We start from the raw sequence: 26,174 nt of genomic DNA on the forward strand, positions 1-26,174 counted from the left end.
TTATCTCCTTTTCCTCCTTTCTAGCATTTTCCTTAGATTCCATTCTCAGCCGACCACTCTCATATTCTGTGCACTCTCACAGAGTAATCGTGTCTAATTTCATAGTTTCAACTATCATTTCTATGCAGTCACTTCCAAATTTATTTCTTCAGTCCAATATCTTCTTGGCATTTCAATATGCAATATCCAAACCTCTGTTACAGATCTCCATGTGGGAGTCCTACAATCATCTCAACCTAAATTGAACTCATCATCTGTCTCAAATTGGTTTCTCTGGAATACAGACTCTTAAATGGAGATTTGCATGCAGGAAATTTACTGGGAAGTACTCTTGGCAACGGACTCCCATAAGAGGGATTGAAAGAAGCTGGATTGGGTAGAAGAACTTGAACTAAAATATATTTGCGACAAAGACTTCGGTGATCCAGTAGGAAGTTCTAGAACTTTAGAATAGTTTCAGTTGAGGGAATGGAGATAAGCTTTTGTGTCCTTGCATTAACCAATCATTTAAGGCATTTTCTTCCCTAGAGAAGAATATATAGGGCTGAGGCAGCTCGTTTAGCAGATGATAATTCCTAGGAAGAGATGAATCTGTGGACTATCAGCAGATAATGCTCCAGCTGGTGTAGGAACGAGTGTCTCAGTACTGAAAGGAAGATATGAGTAGTTTAACATGTATTATACCTCTTGAGATACTGGATGCTTTCACTTCTTCTAATAAATGCTCCTCTTGTGAAAATAGCCTCTCCCAGGACTAAGAAAACTTACAAAAGGAAGATTAGTGGGATTAAAATAATAAACCCCTCTGCACAGCTGATCTTGGCACTACAACTGACACTTAACTCTCCTTCTTCTACTATCCATTCTGAATTCCCGTACTTAGCAATTTTGGCTTATCTGGCTTATCTGGAAGAGTGACTCAGTTCAGCCTCCCTGAGTGGTCTGATCCTCTGGTCATAATGTCCTTGTCAGACTTTGACTGTTTTCCCCATCCATTTGGTGACAAAGTTGGATAGGGGAGTACCAAGAGGTGGCCCACAGGATCACCTGGGTGCCAAATTGATTCTTCCTTGTCCCACTGTATAATTGCAGCTGTACCTGTTCTTTATAATCAAGATAATTACCCCTGACAGTAGGCTGTCTTCTTTCTTTGACTGTAGTTCTCTTGATACAAGGAGATTAAAGAGAGTAGATGGCAACAATAACCTAAAGTTTAATGGGATTCAAGCTATGTCTTCTGGTAGGAGTTTTCTGATTGTGGGAAGAGATTCCTCTAGACCTAACAAACCTGCAGTCATAGTGTTTGACAGCATAAATACCTGAGGGAGGAGGTGGGAAGAAGGACCATTCTTTTCTTCACATCTTGGTTCCTGGACCCATGCATTCTACCTATTGGAAATTTAGTGTCATTTAATTATTTTTCATTTAGGGTGGATATTATGTCCTGAGGGATAGTAGTCTATAGTAGGGATATTACAGGTATCATCTCTAAGCTGATAGTTCAGTTGCACCTTCAAAAACATTCCATTATTATGTTAAGCCAATAGTGTCTAAATGGTGGAGTATGTAAAAGAACTAGTAAGTCCCACAGTCTTGTGCCTCGGCCGTATCTCATCTAATGTTAGTAGGTCCTTTCATCTAATATTAGTAGATCAAATACTTTGTAATCCCTCTGGTAGTGGTGTTCACAGGCTCTGTGGTCAGGAAAAGTAAACCCATACTTGAGTCAAAATAAATTGTTTCCCCTTCCAGGGTGAGAGAAGTCCAACATAATTGACTTTCCACTAAGTGACTGGCTGTTCTCCTCAAGCGATAGTGCTATATTGAGGTTTTAGTGTTGAATCTTTAAGTTGGACTCTTGGCAATGATGATAGCTAGTCAGCCTAAGGGTGTAAACCCATGCTGTTAGCTTATGCATAGCTTCTATACCTGCCACCATGGCTACTCTATTCATGTGTTTATTGTACCATTACTGAAATAGCCAACAACATGTTAACTGCTGACTCATTTTGTTTAATTGGTTATTTAGTGCCTCTTATATTATGGATACTCTCTAATAAGCCTTTATATATGATAAAAATTATTCATGTTTTGTGCTTACTTTCATAAATAAATCCATATAGATTAATACATCAATATTCTTATCCAGACCTTCTTCTTCTTTCTTTTTTAATCTTCCAAATTTTCTCTTTTCAGGCCTTGAACCAACCAAGTGGATATTTACCACTATCCACGAATCCATAGTCTCAAGTCACCTCTCTTTCCACACAAGGTGGATGGTCAGATGCAACACCTGAAGAGGATTTTCTCTCACCATTATCCTTTAGGGCTACTTCTGAGTAGAGTTAAAATACAGCATTCAGTTTGCACCATTATACTAAGTTGACCTATCCATGAACTTAGTTGGGCATTTTGTCATTTTTCTTCCTCCATCACAAAAGGAACTCTCATGAAGGCATAGTGTGAGCTGAGCAAGAGGCACTAGTGCAGTTGATGATGGGCATTCCTGGGAAGAGTCTTAGACTGAGCAATCAGTAGCCACATTCCCAACAACTGGGAGAATGAGAATATAAATCCTGGGTAGTGTACTTTACACCATCATTCTCTGCACCATCTATGCCATCATTCTCACCAAACCTGTTCCTCCTTCATCCTTTTCCTTTTGGTGACACCATCACTCATTTATTCAATGAAAGTGTAAAGTGTAAGTCACTCTTGACTCCTCCATAGCTTCCCCCCTCCCTCCTAATTATGCCCAATCACAAATTGTTTATTGCCACCTCTCTAGACTCTGTCATCTCATCTCTGTCCTTAAGCAGCTGGAAAATACACATCTGAAGTTCAGAAAAACCACTCCATTCTCAATGTAGAAAGTGGGCTAATGGGGGCAAGACTGGCAATAGGAAAAAATTTAGAAGGTTAATGCAAGGAGAGAAATAGTAGAAGATTGAAGATTATTTTAGGTTGGAATGTAGAAAACTGACTAAAATCCAGTAATATTAAGAGGACAGATTTGAAAACTTGGAGGTGAATGGCAAAGGAATACACACTGACTTTTGGGCATCAATTTAAACAATGTAGAAAAGGAAAATAACATTTATTAATTTCTAGGCTCTGTGCTAATTATTTACACATATGATCATGTGGAGCCTAGGAGACCTGTGTTGGTTATGTTTCATTTATTTTAGGATTTAACTAGTTTGGCTTCACATCTCTGCAACTAGCTCTCTTTATTGGAAAAAAAGAAAAAATATTCAATTTGGCTGTGAATAAATATCAATCTTGCAGATATCATTCTTCAGTCATAATGCATCTTTATTTTTCTCATTTATTCTTTATCTGTAGAGTATACCCAGAATCTATCTGGCATACAGTAGGCATGCAACAAACTATTTGCTGAACTGAATTAAACCACTGTTTAACTAAACTATTAAGTAATTATTTACTATTTGAGACTGTGGACCTCCATGAACCATATATGGGTGTTGGAAATAGAGCTGGGCAATATGACCAAGGTAACATTTGGTTCATATACATCTCCACCTTACTCATGTTTTCAGGATTGGAATAAACTTTGAAAGTCTAGGGTGGAATCTTAATAACAGCAAAACAATCACTTAGATTGCTTGGAAATAAGCTTGGATAATTCATCATTGTAGGGAACATAGGACAGGCAAAGAGAAATGGAATTTGGCACCAAAAGATCCTAATAATCATCCTTAGCTTAATAGCACTGCTTTAGTAAAGCCATGGAATGTTAGAATTGGAAAGGGCCTTAGAGACCAAAAAATCCAATCTCTTCCTCTCACAAATGAGAACAGTGAGACCTGGTAAGACTATGCAAAATTACCCAATGTTTCACAGCTAATCAGTGATAGAGTGGGACCCAGAAGCCAGTGCTCTGTCTAGGTCAGGAAGCATAAATTGAGTGACTAATGTATTTCAGACTGCAGAAATCAATCTCCTGACCTCTAGTCTTCTGTCTGATGGGAGACAGACATGTAATCAGATTTTAACACCACAGATTAAGTGATAGAATACAGATTCTACCATAGCTAATTGCTACCATTTTTTGAGCACGTGCTATGATCAATATTTTGCTGATAGTTCATTTAATTCTCTTATAAATGGCTTTATCTATTAATTACTTAATATTTCCATGCTGTGAATAAAACTGGAAATACACATTGGGAGATTCTTCAAATGAAAATCCTTGTTCAGAATGTTACCTTTTACCCCAAGTTTGGAGATATCTGCTGCCCAGACTGTTGGAGATCACCACACTCTTCTCCTACTATGGATAGGAGCATAAGGAAATAATAAAGAGCTCTGGGAACCTTCAAAGGACCAGTACTAGGGGAAATCTCTGTGATAATCCAGCAGATGGAGGGGAAGTTTTCCATGTTTATGATTTCTTTGGGGATCATATAGGAAGGGGTGTTATAAGGCCACAAGTTCATACTTAAAGCTGGTAAAAGGCCTTTTAAGGTTTACAAGGCGCACCAGAGTATTGACTTGCAGTTTCTGACACCTAAGCAATGAACATGACTTTTACTACTTTATAGGGATTGACTGATGAAAACCTATGACAACATCAATTTGCATTTTGACAGTTCCCTAAAAACATCATACTCATGTCCTAAAATGCTTCACAGGAAGGTGGGGCAATTGGCTGTTAAAATCAAGGAATTTTAATGAAAACAGAATCAAAAAGTCAAAATTTACTCTGAGATTCTTATTGATCTACATGGAGGAAAATGTGTTCCCTGTACCCTCAACCATTCCAGTGAACTTATGTCATCTCAAACAAGAAGGGCTCAAGGGTTTACTACACAACAGTTTGCATATATTTAACATTTATTTCTCTAAAACTTTTGCTACCAACCAAACTAATGTGTGACATAATTAGATAATAAGATAAGCACCTTTAGGAACTCTGATTGTAAACTCTCCCCTTCTCTGCTTGTTCTTTCATTGTTTATCATTTGTCAAACACTATTCTAGACCCTGGGGAAAAACAAAGAGAAATAGTCATAGCTCCTAACTTGAAAGAGCTTACATTCTAATTACAAAGATGAGCCAGTGTAAAAAACAAATCAATACAATTCTGGTATGTATGTATGTATGTATGTATGTATGTATGTATTTATTTATTTATTTATTTATTAAGATTTTATTTATTTATTCGTGGGAGACACACACACACACACACACACACAGAGAGAGAGAGAGGCAGAGACATAGGCAGGGGGAGAAACAGACTCCATGCAGGAAGCCTGATGTGGGACTTGATCCTGGGACTCTGGCATCATGCCCTGAGCCAAAGGCAGATGCTCAACCACTGAGCCACCCAGACATCCCCTAATTCTGGTATTTATATACAAGTAAGTATTTCTGGTATTGAGTAAGGTACGGAAAAAGAGAAAATAGGTAATGAAGTGGAGAAAAGTTTGAGTGTATATGTGTGAGATAACTACAGGGGGATATATTTTCACTAAGATGATTAGGGAATACCTCTCAGTAATTGAGATCCTAATGAAGAAAAAGGCATGGCTTTACAGAGATTTAGGGAAGAGTAGTCCAATTAGATGAAACAGATAGCACCAGAGCCCTGAGAGAAGAAGCAGGAAAGCATTCTTTGGTTTTTAATGTTATGGTGTTATATCCCTTTACAACAGTAAATATTTTGAACTATATACTAAAGATTCATTTTAGTATAAATGTGATCTCCAGAAAGAACTCGTATATAAACAAACAACAACAACAACAACAAAAAACAGAGTAGCTGAACAGTAATAATGGAGGATGTGGAGGTAGGTGGGACCCAAGTGAAGTGAGAAGAAAACCGCAAAGAGCTACATCATATAGGATCTTGAAGACTATCTAACACCTTTAGATTTTACTCTAACTTCACTAAGAAGCTGTTGGAGAGCTTAAGCAAAGAATATAAGGCCTAAATAGTTTTATAGAATCACATATGCCATGTAGATGAGGTGGCAGGGGCAGGTCAGGGAGGCCATTGAAAAGGCAGGTGTATGGTGCAAGAGAGTGATCTAGTTTCATTCTTCTGCACGTGGATGTCCAATTTTCCCAGCACCATTTATTGAAGAGACTGTCTTTTTTTCCAGTGGATATTCTTTCCTGCTTTGTTGAATATTAGTTGACCACAGAGTTGAGGGTCCACTTCTGGATTCTCTATTCTGTTCCATTGATCTATGTGTCTGTTTTTGTGCCAGTACCACACTGTCTTGATGACCACAGCTTTGTAGTACAACCTGAAATCTGGCATTGTGATGCCCCCAGATATGGTTTTCTTTTTTAAAATTCCCCTGGTTATTTGGGGTCTTTTCTGATTCCACACAAATCTTAAAATGTTTGTTCCAACTCTCTGAAGAAAGTCCATGGTATTTTGATAGGGATTGAATTAAACGTGTAAATTGCCCTGGGTAGCGTAGACATTTTCACAATATTAATTCTTCCAATCCATGAGCATGGAATATTTTTCCATCTCTTTGTGTCTTCCTCAATTTCTTTCAGAAGTGTTCTGTAGTTTTTAGGGTATAGATCCTTTACCTCTTTGGTTAGGTTTATTCCTAGGTATCTTATGGTTTTGGGTGCAATTGTAAATGGGATTGACTCCTTAATTTCTCTTTCTTCACTCTCAATGTATAGAAATGCCACTGATTTCTGGGCAATGATTTTGTATCCTGCCACACTGCCGAATTGCTGTATGAGTTCTAGCAATCTTGGGGTGGAGACTTTTGGGTTTTCTATGTAGAGTATCATGTCATCGGCAAAGAGGGAGAGTTTGACTTCTTCTTTGCCAATTTGTTTTAATTTTTTTATTTTTATTTTATTTATGATAGGCACACAGTGAGAGAGAGAGAGAGGCAGAGACACAGGCAGAGGGAGAAGCAGGCTCCATGCACGGGAAGCCCGACGTGGGATTCGATCCTGGGTCTCCAGGATCCCGCCCTGGGCCAAAGGCAGGCGCTAAACCGCTGCGCCACCCAGGGATCCCTTCTTTGCCAATTTGAATGCCTTTAATGTCTTTTTGTTGCCTGATTGCTGAGGCTAGGACTTCTAGTACGATGTTGAATAGCAGTGGTGAGAGTGGGTATCCCTGTAGCTGATTTTAAAGCACATGCTTTGTATAGTTGTAGATTGAGGGTAGTTTTATATTAACTTATTAAGTTGATTCATGCATAATAAGAAGGTGATTTATACAGGTAGATGGGCATGTATGTCTTCTAAAGATACATATCTTTATCTTTGATGTTGAGTTATATAAGTTTTTTATATACTTTGGATATTAACCCCTTATCAGATACATCACATACAAATATCTTCTTCCATTCAGTAGATTGCCTTTTTATTTTGTTGATGGTTTACTTTGGTGTGCCAAACTTTTTATTTTTATATAGTCCCAATAGTTTGTTTTTACTTTCGTTTCTCTTCCTTAAGAGACATATCTAGAAAAATGTTGCTATGATCAATATCAAATAAATTACTTGCTACCTATGTTATCTATTTTAGGATTTATATGGTTTTAGGTCTCACATTTAGATCCTTAATCCATTTTGAGTTTATCTTTGTGTGTGGTGTAAAAATGTGGTCCAGTTTCATTATTTTGCATGTAGCTGTCCAGTTTTCCTAGCAGCATTTACTGAAGATATTTTATTTTCCCCATTGCATATTCCTCCTCATTTGGCATAGATAATTGACCATATGCGTGTGGGTTTACTTCTGGGCTCTCAATTCTGTTCCATTGATCTCTGTGTCAATTTTTGTACCAGTATCTTATTGTTTTGATGAGTAGAGCTTTGTAGTATATCTTGAAATCTATAATTGTGATACCTTCAGCTTTGTTCTCTCTCAGGATTGCTTTGGCTATTCAAGGTTTTTTGTGGTTCTAAAGAAAACACACAGATGGCCAATAGACACATGAAAAGCTGCTCAACAACACTTATTATCAGGGAAATGCAAATCAAAACCATGATGAAATATTACCTTACATGTATCAGAATGGCCAAAATAAAAAAGATAAGAAACAACATGTTGGTGAGGATGTAGAGAAAAGGATGTCTCTTGCACTGTTAATGGGAGTGCAAATTGGGATGGTCACCGTGGAAAACAATAAGGAGATTCCTTTAAAAAGTAAGAATAGAAATACCATATGATTCTAAGAATTCCATTGCTGGGTATTTACCTAAAGAAAATGAAAATACAATTCCAAAAGATATATACACTCTTATGTTTATTTTTTAAAATATTTTATTTATTTTTTCATGAGAGACATAGAGAGAGAGGCAGAGACACAGGCAGGGGTAGAAGCAGGTTCCCTACAGGGCGCCCAATGGAGGACTCAATCCCAGGACCCTGGGATCATGCCCTGAGCCAAAGGCAGATACTCAACCCCTGAGCCATCCAGGCATCCCTGAACCCCTGTGTTTATTACACCATTATTTGTGGTACCCAAGATATGGCAACAACCTAGGTGTCCATCAATAGATGAATGTGTAAAGAAGATGTGGTATATATACACAATGGAATATTATACCATCATAAAAAAGAGTGAGATCTTGCCATTTGTGACATTGATGGATCTAGAAGGTATCACACTAAGTGAAATTAGTCAGACTGAGAAAGACAAATACCATATGATTTCACTCATATGTAGAATGTAAAAAAACAAAACAAATGAATAAACAAACAAGAAGTAGAACCAGACCTACAAATACAGAGAACAAACTGATGGTTGCAAGAGGAATGAGGATGGGAGAAGGAAAGAGGAAAATACAGACTTCAAGTTACAAAATCAACAAATTATGAGAATAAAAGGTATATAATAGGGAATACAGTCAGTGGTATTGCAATAGTGTTGTATGGTGACAGATAGTTGTTACACTGTGAGCATGGCATAGCAAAGCACTGCATTTTACACCTGAAATAAATGTAACATTGCATGTCAACTATACTCAAATTCAATTTTTTTAAAATAAAGATATAATTTTGTCTGTGGAATCATTTGGCAAGGTGAATTTAAATCCTCTGTTTATGGCATAACTATGAGGCTATAAGTAATCAAAGCAGAACACACTCATCTACTATACTAGCTGCTCCTGTTCCCATTAGTCATGTTGGAATCCTGCCACAGGATTCCTGCAACAGCAGTTCCAGTGATGCTGCTCTGAACTCTCTGATGAACAGGTAGTGTAGTGATGGAAGTGGGTAAGACTCAAACCCAGAGTTCTCAGTCTCAAACTGAGTCACTTTTTGGAAATACGGATGCTGGCCAATTTCATGGCTTGCAATTCTAGTCATTCTTAACAGTGCTTAAAAAATAAGACCTTTTAGAGTGTCAAACTACCACATCTCCACTTCCAAACAGTATAAAGAGCTGTTGGAATTAAGTATTTCTAGGTAAGAGTTGTGGTTCTCTGGACATGTGCTCTTGTGCAAATCACTTCATATTGCTGAAATTTATTGCTTCATCTGTAAAAGGAAAATAGTAATGCTTACCTTATAATTTTGTGAGAGGACTAAGTGGAATACTGTGTGGAAAATGCCTTGACAATTGCCTGGTACGTAGAAAACACTTAATGAACGTTAGTCTCCTTGTCCTGCTCCTACTATTGTATATCATGGATATCCCCACACTGTTGTTTAATGGAAAGGCAACTTTCCAACACTATCCCATAGTGTTGTTTAATGGAAAGGCACTGACCTAAAATTTGAGACACCTGGCTTGCAGTTCAGGCTATAGTGCTAACCAGCTCTGAAACTTTGAGTAACCTATTTGGGTTTATTTCCTCATTTGTAAACAAGAAGTGTATTGGAATGGATTATCTCTAAGGCCTCTTTGATCTTAACAATTGTCTGCTTTTATGATCACAGTGTCTAATGGACCAAGCCAGCTAAATAAAATTTCATCAGTAGTCATTGCCATTTACTTGATGATGTTCTCCACTGAGGAAATTCCTTAAGAAACTAAAAAAAGCAAAACAAAACCAAACTGAAGAAACCACATGCTTTGCTTTATTGATCATTAAATATTGTGATTATGCAAAGTGGTTCTTCCTCAAAATTAAGTGTACCTGTGGGCATTGGCATATTTATTAATAATTTGAAGCTCCACTAATGTTGGATTGGAGCCACTGTATTATTACACCAACTCTCACAGTTGCTGACACTAAGGAAGTGGTATTGAGAACATCTCAGGGTTGGGTGAGTCCTTGAAATCCAGTTGCAGTTCATTCAAATGCCAAGCCCTTATGCTGATGACAGCAGGAGGAAAATTAAAATCAGGAATTTGTTCAGATTTTAGTTACCCAGAGAAAAAATTTCTCTTTCTCAATATATTGTAGCTATAAAACTTGTGGAGAAGATAAAAGCCTGTTTTTAAAAATTACTAGGATTAGAATTAGTAGGTGAACTCAGCACATCATTAAATACAAGCTCAATACATAAGCATTAATAATATTTCTATTTCTAGAAATAATCCACTGAAAAATAAAAAATTTAAAAAGATGCCATTTGCAATAGCATCAAATGACATCAAATATTTAGTCTAAATCTAAAAACGATATGTAAAATCTCTTCAGAGAAAATCACAAAATTAAAACAAGGATTTTATTCATTTAATTGAGAGAGGATACAAGCAGACTCCCTGCTGAGCACAAAGCCCAGCACTGGACTCCATCTCAGCACCCTGTGATCATGACCTGAGCCGAAGTTAGATGCTTAACAGACTGAGCCACCCAGGTACCCCCCAAATTACAAAATTTTTAAAGGTAAATTAAGGAAGATCTAAGTAGAGGGATATATTATATTTATGGGTAGATACCTAGAAAAATGGAACAAAATTGAGACTCCAGAAAAAGTTCCCACATATATATATTGCCACAACATAAGACAAATGTGATACTGCATGCAGTGCAGAAAAGAGTATTTTCAATAAAGGTTACTGAGTCAATTAGTTATCTTTATGGAAAAACTAGATCTTGACATTGCCACCCCACACTACACACAAATTTCAATTCCAGGCCCAATACAAATGTAACTATGAAGAATAAAATAATGGAATTTCTAGAAGGTAATATAGAAGTATAATTTTATTACATTTGGAAAAAGTGAGCACTTCTTAAACAGAATACCAAAATTGCTAACCACAAAGGAAAAAATTGGTAAATTGGACTACATTAAAATTAGGAATTTTTATCATCAAAAGATAACTAAGAATGAAAAGACAAGTTGAAGAGTGGGAGAAGAAATTTACCATATACATGTATAGGGTAAAGTGCTTGTAGAATATAAGAGCTTCTACAGCAGGCCTCACTAGAAAAATGTACAAGAAGGAATGCAAATGAATATATAAAAAGATGCTCAGTATCATTCTTCAGTGACATGCAGATAAATCTACATTGATATATTCTTACATATCTGCCAGAATGGCTAAAATTTGAAAGACTGACATTATCAACTGTTGTGACAATATAGAATAACTAGATCTTTTGTATATTGCTTGGAGCATTATAAATTAGCATAACATCTTTATGAAATTGTTTGGCAGTGCCTAAAAAGCTGAATATGCATACACCATTATGACTCAGTCATTCCTTTTCCAACAGAAATGCATGCTGATGCTTATAAAAAATAAAACAGATACAAGGTTCTTCATAACATCACTATCCATAGTAGCCCAAACAGAACTCAGGCCCCAAATATATATCAGTAACAGAATGGATACATTGATTGTATCATTATTAATATAATAGAATATGATACAATAATGTAAATAAACTACTGCTGTGTGCAACAACATAGATCAATCTTATAAACACAACGTGAGTTGAAGCCCAACACTAAGGAGCATATGAGGTTCAAAAGACACAGAATTGATCCATGTTGTTAGAAGTCAGGGTAGTGTCTACTGTTTGGGAGAGGAGGTAGGTAATGACCTCAAGGAAGGACAAGAGGAGCTTCTGGGGATGCTGGCAACATTCTACTTCCTGATCTGGGTGGTGGTTGCATGGGTTCATTCACTTTGTAGAGATTCATCAAGATGTCCACCTATGATTTGTGAACTTTCCTACATGTATTTTATGGGTCCATTGACAATATATTTAAACTATTAGGTGGCTATCTTACTGGCAATATAGCTATAGAACATTTCAATCATACAGAGTTCTGTTGCACAGCACTGCCAATACCTACAGAGAGTATTTCAGTTCCTTGATGTGGAACACAAAGTGTTTTATTGTCTGATGCTACCTTGCTCTTCAGTCATCTCTTCTCACTACCTTTAGAACTCTATACTTCAGTGATAGTGAAGTGCGTATAAATTCCAGAAACAAGACCAGTTAATGCAATCATGCCTTTGCACATGCTACACCCTCTGCCCAGAAAGCTGGTCTCTAGGGCAAATCTCAGTATTTTCAGGATCAACTCAAATGTTCTCTTCTAGGAAACCTTCCATGTTACCCTCCGTTTATTTTTCTCAGGAATCTCTACACCTTAGACATTTGTGTTTATTGTTCTTTTCCTATAGACTATGAAAAGTTCTTGAGGTTAAGGGCTAAAGGGTTATGCCTAATCCAAAAGTTAGCAAATGTTTTCTATTAAGGGCTAGATAATAAATATGTTTGACTTTGAAAGTCATGTAGTCTCAGACACAATTATTGAACACTACTGATACAGTATGAAGGCAGTTATGGACCAAATGTAAATGAATAAAAATTAGCCAACAAGTACCATCTTCTGACCCCCTCATGAGAAGAGATCGTAATGCCTTGCTCAGGACATATTTTTCTATAGAATGAATGCATGAATGAATGAATGAATGACTATGAAGAGCAAAACTACCTAACATTAGGAGAGTGAAATGCTTAAAACTACCACTGCAAGAAACAATGCTGGGTGTAGTTATGTTTATTGAGATTAATTTTCTTGATCTTGAAACTTAGTCCAGTTTAAATAAAAAGGGAGAGAGAGATCTTTTATGTGATTCACTGTTAAACACATATATTAAATGCATATATCATTACATTAAAATTGCAATTTTTAAGTATTTGATTCTTCTGATATAACCAGCTTCCCTTGTAATCATATGCACTTTACATATTAAGAAACATTATGAACAAAAGGGACAAAATAGTTAAAGACCTCTGTCTGGGCCTGGGCTCTGTCTGTGGGTACTGGCATTCCTGGAGCACACCAAGGGAGGGACTGTCTGCTTCGTCTAGACTGGAGGAGATCACAGTACAGCTGTAGCTAGGGAGTCCCAGCTCAGCCAGAGGAGCCCTGCGTGGTGCGTGAGCAATTGCCCAGCTAAGAAGCTGCCTGCTGGAACCCTCCCCACCAAAGAATGCTTGGCTGCTTTCTGGGTGTCTGTCTGGATTTGGATTCCCCAAGGGTTGGAAAACCTGCCATCCCAAACACTTTCCTCTGCCTTTGCCATGGAGTGAGCTAATGGGACCAAGGCTCTACCTGAAAGCTCTTTTTAGCTCTATTGTGTGTCTAAGCCAGGGGGTGGGTGGAGAAAACGGAGAAACTGTGAGCCTTGGGGTTGTATACATTGGCTAGAGCTAAATGTGCATTGATTAATACCAGGGTAAGAAACTGTGGCCTGAAAGTCTATGGCTAAGTGGATGCTAATTATATTTTGTCTCACATCCTGCCTCAGGCCAGGGCTCAGGTTGCCAAGTATAAGTGTGGGCTGAAGAACTTTTTCTTGTTGCTATTGTTTTCAAAAGCCATTGCATATTCAAATCCTTTATAACACAACTTAATGCACATTAGGTGAATTAAGCAAACAAGAGACTCTGATCATGGATAAATCTCCAGAACTTTGCAGTTGCCCAATCAATTCCCTTTGGAAAAAAAAAAAAAAGTTGCTCAAATTCTTGCTCAGAGAAGATGGACCCACATGCTTTCAAGTCTGGAAATGCCCAACTCTTCAAGTTATCCAGACATTACTGATGACTCAGCAAGTGCATTGTGTTAACAGGGCAACGTGGTTCCTCATGCATAAAATGAATATAATAATCCCTACCTCATTCCAATGACAAAGGAGAGCAGAGGTATCACATTCCAAGAAGAGTGTAGATTCTAAATTGCTAGTGTTTGGATCTTTGTTTTTGTTAATCTAGGGCCACAGGCTCCTATTGGGCAGGCACAATGCAGGAACATCTCCTCCTTGTCTTCAGAGCATCAGACCTAGAGTGGGGCCACCTTGTAATAAACACATTATAGTACCTTGATCAAGATTATATTGTAAAACTTTTAAAATATATATATATTTGGTGCAACTGTAAATGGGATTGACTCATTAATTTCTTTTTCTTCAGTTTCATTGTTAGCGTATAGAAATGCCACTGATTTCTGGGCATTGATTTTGTATCCTGCCACACTACCAAATTGCTGTATGAGTTCTAGCTTGGGGTGGAGGCTTTTGGGTTTTCTATGTAGAGTATCATGTCATCGGCAAAGAGGGACAGTTTGACTTCTTCTTTGACAATTTGAATGCCTATAATGTCTTTTTGTTGTCTGATTGCTGAGGCTAGGACTTCCAATACTATGTTGAATAGCAGTGGTGAGAGTGGACATCCCTGTCTTGTTCCTGATCTTAGGGGAAAGGCTCCCAGTGCTTCCCCATTGAGAATGATATTTGCTGTGGGCTTTTTGTAGATGGCTTTTAAGATGTTGAGGAATGTTCCCTCTATCCCTACACTCTGAAGGGTTTTGATCAGGAATGGATGCTGTATTTTATCAAATGCTTTCTCTGCATCTAATGAGAGGATCATATGGTTCTTGGTTTTTCTCTTGCTGATATGATGAATTACATTGATTGTTTTACGAGTGTTGAACCAGCCTTGTGTCCCGGGGATAAATCCTACTTGGTCATGGTGAATAATTCTCTTAATGTACTGTTGGATCCTATTGGCTAATATCTTGTTGAGAATTTTTGCATCCATGTTCATCAGGGATATTGGTCTGTAATTCTCCTTTTTGGTGAGGTCTTTGTCTGGTTTTGGACTTAAGGTGATGCTGGCCTCATAGAACGAATTTGGAAGTGCTCCATCTCTTTCTATCTTTCCAAACAGCTTTAGTAGAATAGGTATGGTTTCTTTTTTAAACGTTTGATAGAATTCCCCTGGGAAGCCATCTGGCCCTGGACTTTTGTGTCTTGGGAGGTTTTTGATGACTGCTTCAATTTCCTTCCTGGTTATTGGCCTGTTCAGGTTTTCTATTTCTTCCTGTTCCAGTTTTGGTAGTTTGTGGCTTTCCAAAAATGTGTCAATTTTTTCTAGATTGCCTGATTTATTGGCGTATAGCTGTTCATAATATGTTTTAAAATCATTTGTATTTCCTTGGTGTTGGTAGTGATCTCTCCTTTCTCCTAGGAATAAACCTAACCAGAGAGGTAAAGGATCTATACCCTAAAAACTACAGAACACTTCTGAAAGAAATTGAGGAAGACACAAGAGATGGAAAAATATTCCATGCTCATGGATTGGAAGAATTAATATTGTGAAAATGTCAATGTTACTCAGGGCAATTTACACGTTTAATGCAATCCCTATCAAAATACCATGGACTTTCTTCAGAGAGTTAGAACAAGTTATTTTAAGATTTGTGTGGAATCAGAAAAGACCCTGAATAGCCAGGGGAATTTTAAAAAAGAAAACCATATCTGGGGGCATCACAATGCCAGATTTCAGGTTGTACTACAAAGCTGTGGTCATCAAGACAGTGTGGTACTGGCACAAAAACAGACACAGAGATCAATGGAACAGAATAGAGAAGATATTTGCAAATGACATATCAGATAAAGGGCTAGTTTCCAAGATCTATAGATCTATAAAGAACTTATTAAACTCAACACCAAAGAAACAAACAATCCAATCATGAAATGGGCAAAAGACATGAACAGAAATCTCACAGAGGAAGACATAGACATGGCCAACATGCACATGAGAAAATGCTCTGCATCACTTGCCATCAGGGAAATACAAATGAAAACCACAATGAGATACCACCCCACACCAGTGAGAATGGGGAAAATTAACAAGGCAGGAAACTACAAATGTTGGAGAGGATGTGGAGAAAAGGGAACCCTCATACACTGTTGGTGGGAATGTGAACTGGTGCAGCCACTCTGGAAAACTGTGTGGAGGTTCCTCAAAGAGTTAAAAATAGACCTGCCCTACGACCCAGCAATTGCATTGCTGGGGATTTACCCCAAAGATACAGATGCAATGAAACACCGGGACATCTGCACCCTGATGTTCATAGCAGCAATGTCCACAATAGCCAAACTGTGGAAGGAGCCTCGGTGTCCATCGAAAGATGAATGGATAAAGAAGATATGGTTTATTATGTATACAATAGAATATTACTCAGCCATTAGAAATGACAAATACTCACCATTTGCTTCAACGTGGATGGAACTGGAGGGTATTATGCTGAGTGAAATAAGTCAATCGGAGAAGGACAAACATTGTATGTTCTCATTCATTTGGGGAATATAAATAATAGTAAAAGGGAATATAAGGGAAGGGAGAAGAAATATGTGGGAAATATCAGAAAGGGAGACAGAACATAAAGACTCCTAACTCTGGGAAACGAACTAGGGGTGGTGGAAGGGGAGGAGGGTGGGGGTGGGGGTGAATGGGTGATGGGCACTGAGAGGGGCACTTGACGGGATGAGCACTGGGTGTTATTCTGTATGTTGGAAAATTGAACACCAATAAAAAATAAATTTATTATAAAAAATAAATAAATAAAATAAAAAATATATATTTTTGGGATGCCTGGGTGGCTTACTGGTTTAGCGCCTGCCTAAACCAGGCAACCAGGTGGTGATCCTAGAGTCCCTGAATTGAGCCCCACATCCAACTCCCTGTGTGGAGCCTGCTTCTCCCTCTGCCTATTTCTCTGCCTCTGTTTGTGTGTCTTGTGAATAAATAAATTAAATATTTTTTAAGAATGTATTTTTAAGTGATCTCTGTACCCAACGTGGGGCTTGAACTCACACCCCTAAGATTAAGAGTCTCATGCTCTACCAACTGAGCCAGCCAGATATCCCTAAGATTATTTTTTAACATCTTCCTTTGACTTTGCCGTGTTCTTTCAGGGAAGGATGTAAGCCTTTTAGCAGGTCATACTACAACCAGACAGACCCCCGTGTATTACTTATATTTGCATACCACAGATTATTTATTTATTAATTTTTTGCCACTGGCCAGTTTTATCATCTGGGTCATCCTCCTTGTCCTTGCTTTTCCCTCACCTTTTCTGGAGACATTTTGAAACGACAGGTCTCTTTCAGACAGAGTGGTTTTGAATTCCTATTACAAAATTCAAAACTGGCTAGTTTCATCACCAGGATTACCACTCCTTATCACATCTAGTGACATTAAGCATTTAGGTTCCTGACTAGGCCAGGAGACTTCCAAAGTAGAATATGCTCTTGTGGATTCCATAAGGCTTTTTCTTGTGATCGAGGGAGACAGAAGTGCCTAGATAGATTAATGATATCTAATAACATCTCCTGATGAAAGGCTTTAAAAGTGAAATTGTGGAAATAGTTGACTACTCATTCAGCAAACAGTTGTTGAAAATGTAAATCCACCCAGCCCACTGGAATGTAAGCGCTCTGAGGACAGGATTCATATGGCTGGCCTGTTGTTGTGTCTCCAGGGCTTTGAACAGTGATTAGCTTGAAAAAATTTTGTTGAATCAACAAATGAGAGCCTTGTAGAGCCTTAACAGGTTACAGATATACAAATCACTATGAAAGAAATGGAAGCATGCAAGAAGGAAGGAAGGCCTGAGGCCAGCTTGAGGGAGTCATGAAAGAATCATTAAGGAGATGATTTTTGAACTAAAGCTTGAAGGATGTTCAAGAATTGTCAAATGAATGCATGATGGAATTCCAGACAGAGGAATTAGTATGTATGAAGTAGGCAGAGAGATAAGAAAGCACGATATATTCCAAGTATTGAAAACAATTTGGGATGGCAGGTGTTGGTAGGAAATGATTTGGCAAGAGGTCAGATCGTGAATGATTTTCCATGCCCTGCTCAAGAGTTTGGATTTTATTTTGCAGGTAATAGGTGAGTCTTTGAAGCATTGAAGCGGGAAAGTGTCAAAATATATTTTAGAATGGTCTTTCCAGAGGACAGATTTGAGAAAATAAGACAAAAGCAGGAAGACATAGAAGGTCATTGTAGTGGCTGAGAGAATGAGAAAGGAGAGGTGCCTAAGACAGAGCAGTGGGATGGTGAAGGGATGGGCTTGATACACTTTCAAGAAGTTTATATGACTTGGATTCAAAAAAGAAGGAAGCGTTAAGAGGTTTTCCTTGGAAGTCACTTATTTGGGCACCTCAATCAATGGGAGAGAATGAGTTTCAGTCAAGGAGATGAGGGAACATTACTGAGGCTTTCCATATAGAACAGAAAGAGAAGAAGCCTGTGAACTAGAACCCAGGAAACACCAAGATTTAAGTATTAGTCAAAGATAAGGAAAGAATGAAGAAAGAGAGGTGACATAGACCAAGGGAAAGGAAGGTTTCAAGAATGAGGAAGCCCTCAATAGTGCCATGTAAATAAAGATCATTGGATCAGGAACTAAGAAATTGGTAGCTGATGGGAGCAAGATTATTTCTGTGGTAAAGGAGGGGCTTAGGGAAGGTTCTAATGGGTTACAGAGGAAATGGGAGGTTATAAAGTGAAGACAGCAAGTGTAGACTCTTATTTATGGATATTCATTTGGCAAAGGGGAAAGCAAACGGTAGTAGACTTGAACCCAGAGAAATACATAGGCCTCAGGAAATTTTTGCTGTTATGTTTTTTGTTTTATTTTGTTTTCAAAGATAGAACAGACCTGTGAGAGAGAAAACAGGGCGAGTAAAAGTACAGGCAAGAGGGCTTCCCCCCACACCTCTTGATGGAACAGGGTAGTAGGATTTAGTTAAGGAGAGAAGAATTAGTCTTGGGTAGAAGGAAGGACCTCCTACCTTTTGCCATGAGGGCATTATGGGGCAGATACAGATACAGGCAACCGCACTGCCATTTAAAACAGCCAACTTGCCTTTCTGACACTAACCAGGAAAAAGAGAGAGAGAGAGAGAGAGAGAGAGAGAGAGAGATCCTAGGGACTACAAAAGTCCTAAGCTCTGTTCATCCTCTTTCCTGCCCAGCCTAGAGAGTCTGGGTAAAAATACAGGCCTTACGGCTAGACCCCATGGGTTCACATGACAGTTATACCACTTATTTCCTATACAACCTTGGGCAATTTCTTCACTTCTGTGTGCCACAGTTGCTTCATCTGCAAGATAAATATGACAGACAGCATTATCTACTAATAAGAGGTGGGTAAGGAATAAATAATAGGTAAAACACTCAGAACAGTGCCTGTCAATAGTAGGCACAGAATAAAGGCTGGCTCCTGTGATACTAGGATATCTGGGGGGCCCACCAGACACAAAAAGCAAACACAACAAATAAGAAGAAAGATGCCAAGATTTGTAATATAGAAAAGAGACTTCTCAGTTTCACCAAGAACAAGACAATGTCATTGTTAAGTGAACAAAAGCCTAACTTGAATCATAAAAACAGAGCCACAGCCCCTCAATCCATCCCAAAACTGAATCAGTTTATAACCCCTTGAATGAGGGATCCCTGGGTGGCGCAGCGGTTTGGCGCCTGCCTTTGGCCCAGGGCGCGATCCTGGAGACCCGGGATCGAGTCCCACGTCGGGCTCCCGGTGCATGGAGCCTGCTTCTCCCTCTGCCTGTGTCTCTGCCTCTCTCTCTCTCTGTGACTATCATGAATAAATAAATAAAATCTTTAAAAAAAAAAAATAACCCCTTGAATGAAGGGGGAGGCGGCATCCCCTCAAAATTTCATGCTGTTGATCTTCCTCCTAATCATCCCTAGAGAGGCCTTCCAGGATAACTGTGCATTGGGGGAAAATAAATAATCAGAACCTTTGTGGACTGCTGGATACTGGTTCCGAATTGACACTTTTTTTAAGGAGCCTCAAAATGTCACTATGGTACAGTCAGAATAGGGGCTTATGGAGATCAGGTTAGTGGGGCTTTAGCTCCAGCTTATCAAGCAGTATGCCCAGTGAGTCCCTGAACCCACCTTGTGGTTATTTCCCAAGCTCTGGGGTGCATGAGAGGAAGAGACATTCCGCAAATGGCAGAATCTGCACATTGGTCCTTGACCTGTGAAGTGAGTCTATTATTATGGAAAAGGCCAAGGGACAGCTACTAGTCTTGCCTCTTTCTGGAAAAAAGTAGTAAACCAAAAGCAATACAGCATTCTTGGAGAGATGGCAGAGATTAGTACCACCATCGTGGACTTGAAAGATGCAGAAGTGATGATTCCTACCACATCCCTTGGCCTATTCAGCCTGCACAGAACACAGACGAATCTTGAAGAATGACAACAGACTATTGTAGGCCTAACCAAGTGATGACTCCTAGTACAACTGCTATAGCAAATATGTTGTCATTGCTTGCACAAATTAACACATCCCCTGGTATCTGCTATGTAGCTATTGATCTGGAAAATGCCTTTTTGTCCATGCTTTTTTGTGCCCCGCCCCCAGAAGCAATTTGCTCTCAGCTGACAAGGCCAACGGTACACATTCACTGTCCTATCTCAAAGGTATGTCAACTCTTTAGTCCCATGTCATACTTGAGTTTTTAGGTCTCTTGATCACCTTCCCTTTCTATAAGCTATCATACTGATCCATTACATTGATGACACTATGCCGATTGGACTCAGTGAAGTAGCAGCTACTCTGCTTACCAATCAGCAGTTACTGATTAGTAAGATGTTTACATGTCAGAGGATGGCAAATAAATCCGACTAAAATTTAGGGGTCTTCTATCACAATGAGGTTTCTAAGACCTCAGTGGTGTGAAGCATGTCAAGATATATCTTCTAAGGTGGAAGATAAGTGGCCCTTTTTAGGTTTTGGAGGCAACATGTTCCTCATTTGAATGTATTACTCCAGGCCATTTATTGAGTGAACCAAAAAGTTGTTAGTTTTGAGTGGGCCCAGAATAAAAGTGGGCCCTGTAATGGGTCCAGGGAGCTGTACAAGCTGCTTTGTCATTTGGGCCATCTAGTCCAGCAGATCCAATGGTGCTTGAGTGTCAGCAGTAGATAGGGATGCTGTATGGAAACTATTGCAGTTTTCTGTAGGTGAACTGCGGTAAAGTCCTGCCATTTCTGTGGATAAATACTTTCCTTTTTAGAAATGCTTCTTGGCCTGCTATCTTTGTAGAGACTGGACACTTTAGTCTATAGACTAAAACATTACCATGTGATCTGGGATGCCAACCATGAACTGGATGTTATCTGACCCACAGGTGTGCACAGCAACACATTATCATCAAATGCAAGTGGTTATCTATGTGATTAGGCCCAAGTAGAACATGAAGACACTAGTGAGATATATGATGAAGTGGCCCAAATGCCTATGGTCTCTACTCCTACTGTCTTACCTTTTCTCTCTCAGCCTGCACTGGTACCCCAGAAGAGTTCTTTACCATCATTTGGCAGAGAAGACTCAGGCCTTGCTTACAGGAAGTTCTGCATTGTTTACAGACACCACCAGAAAGTGTATGGCTGTAGCATTAAAGTTCCTTTCTGGGACATCCCTGAGGGGACAGTGGTGAAGGGAAATCCTAACAATAGGAAGAACTCTGAGCAGTGCACCTGGTTGATCACTTTTCTTGGAAGGAGAAATGGCCAGGCATGTGATTATACACTGATTTGTGGTCTGTGGCCAATGGTTTAGTTGGATGGCGAAGGACTTGGAAGGAATATGATTAGAAAACTAACTACAAGCAAATTTGGGGAAGAGATAAGTGAATAGACTTCTCTGAATGATTAAGAACATGGAGAAATTTGTGTACCAATGTAAGACTCACCAGATAATGACCTCAGCAGAGGAGGATTTTAATAATGTGGATAGAATTATCCATTCTGTATATACCAGTCAGCCTCTTTGTGCAGACACTCCTGTCATTGCCCAGTAGGCTCATGAACAAAGTGACCACGATCGCAAGGATAGAGGTTATTCATGGGCTCAACAACATACACTTCTACTCAGTAAGCTCAACCTGGCTACAGCTGCTGCTAAGTGCCCATGTATCCATAGTAGAGGCCAATGCTGAGAGATAGCACTGTTCCCCAGGATCATCAGCCAGTTCTCTGGCCCCTTCCATAGTGAAAGGGGAAAACAGTTTGTTCATACTGGAATAGATATAAATTTGCCCTCCCTGCATGCAGTGCCTTTGCTAAAAGTACCATCCATGGACTTACAGAATGCCTCATCCTTCATTATGTTATTCTACATGGCAGCACTTTTTATCAAGGAACTCACTTCACAGAAAGGGAAATGCAGTGATGGATTCATGCTCATAGAATTCAGTGGTCTTACCATGTTCCCCACCACCCTGAAGCAACTGCCTTGAGACAATGGTGGGATGGCCTTTGAAGACTCAATCACAGTGCAAGCTGGGTGGGAATACCTTGCAGAGCTGAAGCAAGGTTCTCTAGAAGGCCAAATATGCTCTGAACCAGCACCTAATAGACGGTGTAGATTTCTCTACTATAGCTAGGATTCATGTGTCCAGCAATTAAGGGGTAGAAATGGGAGTGGCATTATTAACCCTTGTGACCCACTAGCAAAATTTCTGCTTCCTATTCCTGTGAACTTATGCTCTGCTGGCCTAGAAGTCTTAGCTCCAAAGGGAGGAATGCTCCCTCAGGAGACACAACAATGATTTCAATGAACTAGAATTTAAGACTGCTGTATTACCATCTTGGACTCCTCATGCCTCTGAATCAACAGACTAAGAATGGAGTTACTATGCTGATTTGGCGATTGATCCTGATTGCCAAGGGGAAATTGTATTACTATTTCACAATAAATGTAAGGAGTATATTTGGAATACAGGGTATCTCTTAGTATTACCATGCCCTGTGATTAAAGTTAATGCAAAACTACAACAACCCAGTCCAAGTAGGACTACCAATGGCCCAAATTCTTCATAAATAAAAATTTGGGTCACCTCACTAGATAAAGAGCTATTTCCAGTTGAGATAACTACTGAAGGCAAAGAAAATACAGACTGGACAGTGGACAAAGGTAGTTATAAATACCAATTACAATAATGTAACCAGTTACAAAAATGAGGACTGTAATTGTCATAAGTATTCTTCCTTATTTTGTTATGAATATGCTTATGTCTGGTATATCTGTATATTTATATTTAAATGTATTTATTTTCTTTCTTATCCTTTATCATGTAACATAAGATATTTATTTTATATTATGGTATTTAAGTACCGTTAACTTTACATCACAGTATTTGAGTAATGGGATACCAAGGAGGAGGGTAAATACTACTCAAGTGTTTTAATTTCTTTTCTGGGGAAGGGATTAGAACATCTTCAGTTGTATGGAGGATCGCTGTATTATATTCAGTAGAAATATGACCTTCTTATTGTCTTCATATGGAGATTAAGTGTGGTTTAAAGAGATGCATGTGGGTGCCAGGTTGATAAGGAGTGGAGTACTGATGAATAACTTTGTGTCACCTTGACTAGACCACAGGGTGCAAAGATAGTTGGTTAAACATTCTTTTGATTGTTTCTGTGAGGGTGTTTTTGGATGACATTAATATCTAAATTGGTAGACTAAGTAAAGCAACTTGCCCTCTCTAATGTGAGTAGGCCTCATCCAATTAGTTGAGGGCCTGAATAGAACAAAAATGTTGGTCCACTGAGTAAGAGAGAATTCTTCCTGACTGGTTAACCATAAGCTAAAACATTGGCTTTCTTCCTGCCTTTATACACAAATGGAAACATTGGCTCTTCTTGGGTCTCCTGGTTGATTACTTACCCTGCAGATCTTGGGATTTGCCTGCTTCTGTAATTGTGTAAACCAGCTTCTCATACTAAATCTCTAAAGGGGTACCTGGCTGGTTCATTCAGTGGAGCATAAGATTCTTGACCTCAGGGTTGTGAGTTGGAGCCCCACATTGGGTGTAGAGATTACTTAAAAAAAAAACTTAAATAAACAAACAAATGAATCTCCTTATGTAGACACACAAACACACACACACGATATGAATCCATAAAATAGCGTGTCCTTAAGATTTATATAACTATATTAAGTTGGAATTAGATTAATATAGTTAATAAGACTAGTCTATAAATGTCTTCTAGCAATCCTGGACCTTGCTCTCCAGCCCTGCATCCTTCCCTCCTTGAACCAATGAGGGCACTAGCCCAGAGGCTTATAAATTATTTTTTATCTACATCTGCTTTGCTTTTTCCTCTCTTGGATTCACCTTGGTTAAGCTATGTCTCTCTTCATCATGTATCAATGAATTCAGGCCAGCATTCACGGGACTGTAGCCAGTACATAAAACATTCAGGAGACCTCCCTGTCAGCATGGGGTTGTCCAAATTCATGCAAGGGTCCCCCCAATAGGCACACTGTCCTCATAACAACCATTCAGCTCTTGGCTAGCTACTCCTTGCAGATTCCTCTCTTGACCTATTCCCAGATGGTTCTGACCAGTCCTTTTCATTTCATTTGTATATTTGTATAATGCAATGAAGCATATCCTTGCTGGGACTGCAGAGCAAATTGGTGGCATGCCTTCTGAGAGTTCCAAGGTTGTCATGGGCATGATAGCAATACCCTGCTTTAACTAAAAGTCAGTTCTAAACTCTCCAGGGAGTTCCAGAGGGTGCATGCTCTTCATTCTTTTGGATACATAGCAGACACCCAGAGTGTCCTGAGGTGCCCTAATAACAAAAGCCCATTCCCTCCACATACCAGGAGAAGAGGACCAGGTCAGTCAGTTTTATTTCCTTAGTGATCTGCTGAAATCTCTCTCCGATTGAAAGTCATCTTTTTCATAACACTGAAAAGATGTAACATTAGCTTAATCATTCCCAAATGAATCCTGAAAAATATTTGGAAACAGTACACTTATACAAAGTCATTTCAGCATTACTAGAAAGTTTCAGCCATATGCTATAAACTTGTACTTTTAAGTGGCGACCATGTGGTCTGCCTTCGGAACATCCAGTTCTTTCTTTCTTTCTTTCTTTTTAAATAGAATTAAAACCCCTGACACTTGTTTTAAGACCTAAAAAAACCTTTAGTGCTTAGCAAAATGCAGAACCTGGCATGATCATAAAGAAGATATATTTGATTTTACTCCTTGAAGCCATAAAAAAAAAAAAAGAAAAAGAAAAAAAGACACAGGATACTGTCTTTACAAAAACTAAAATGGCAGCTACAACTTCTTCCCAGAAGTCTTTAGGAGGAGACATGTAAGGTCACTCCTTATTCTCCTGGGTTCCAGGAAAGCAATTTACCCCTCCACCCCCCATCTAAAGCAAAGAGCACTGGGGAGAGATCCAACTCTCAACAGAGCCTGTCTTGATTGAGAAAGTTAACACTTCAAGAAAAGGATTCTGTCTTCTTTCAGGGCTCTTGAAAAGGATCCTTGCCAAACCCAACCCCAAGATAGAAAACGTTCTTTTTCTTAGACTTGAGAATTCATTACTAACTTGTATTAGCAATCAGACCTGTGAAGAATTCTATCAAATCATGCAACCTTACGGACCCAATTTAATAAAAAAAAAAAAAAACTAATTTCAAAATTAAAGTCTAGATGGGACATCAAGGAGGAAATTCCAGTGCCAGGAAGTGATGGAAATTCACATTGGGTATATAATGCTCTCCTGGGCAGAAAGACCACCACCTTGGAATCTAGCAACTGAGATGGTAAACAAAAGCTTCTAAGAGGGTAACTCTCTTTTGGGAACACGAGGGAGACAGATTTTCATTTCCAGTCTACTGAGAGTTTAATACTACATTGAAGTAAGGCATTGATGTGTCATTAGGAACATCCTCCTACCAGTCTGGCTCTAGCTCCTCTGGGTTTTGGGAAGAGTTTAGACAAACGAATATAGTTGAGAAGGTGATAAATAGATGTAGAACAATCTCCTTTCACTTGTTTTATATCATGCTGATTTGTGTGTGTGTGTGTGCCTAATAGAGTTCTTTGCATAAAAGAAATATCCAATATATACTTGATGTTGAAGGAATTAAGTAAC

At 38.8% G+C, this 26,174-nt stretch overlaps 1 protein-coding gene and 1 non-coding gene across 6 annotated transcripts in view; one reads left to right on the forward strand and one right to left on the reverse strand.

Moving 5' to 3' along the window:
* LOC144282446 (uncharacterized) overlaps window positions 1-16,617 on the forward strand; it is a 139,822-nt gene extending 123,205 nt beyond the window's left edge. For 4 of the 5 annotated variants that reach the window (XR_013350883.1, XR_013350887.1, XR_013350886.1 and 1 more), the window contains one exon: window positions 2,197-3,287. Coding sequence is in view for 1 of the 5 variants with exons in the window: in XM_077846113.1 (XP_077702239.1) it covers window positions 2,197-2,297 (101 nt within the window). In the remaining 4 variants the exon portion in view is untranslated. Of the gene's footprint in view, window positions 1-2,196; window positions 3,288-15,404 lie in introns of those variants that run through there. The other variant, XR_013350885.1, reaches the window with a different exon arrangement.
* A 394-nt stretch (window positions 16,618-17,011) lies between these two features.
* On the reverse strand, window positions 17,012-17,084 carry TRNAK-CUU (transfer RNA lysine (anticodon CUU)). The gene has a single exon. It is a non-coding gene; the product is annotated as a tRNA-Lys (tRNA).
* Between the last annotated feature and the right edge of the window lie 9,090 nt (window positions 17,085-26,174).

This window comes from Canis aureus, chromosome 13 (assembly GCF_053574225.1).
Source record: "Canis aureus isolate CA01 chromosome 13, VMU_Caureus_v.1.0, whole genome shotgun sequence".
In the NCBI taxonomy this organism is placed as follows: Eukaryota; Metazoa; Chordata; class Mammalia; order Carnivora; family Canidae; genus Canis; species Canis aureus.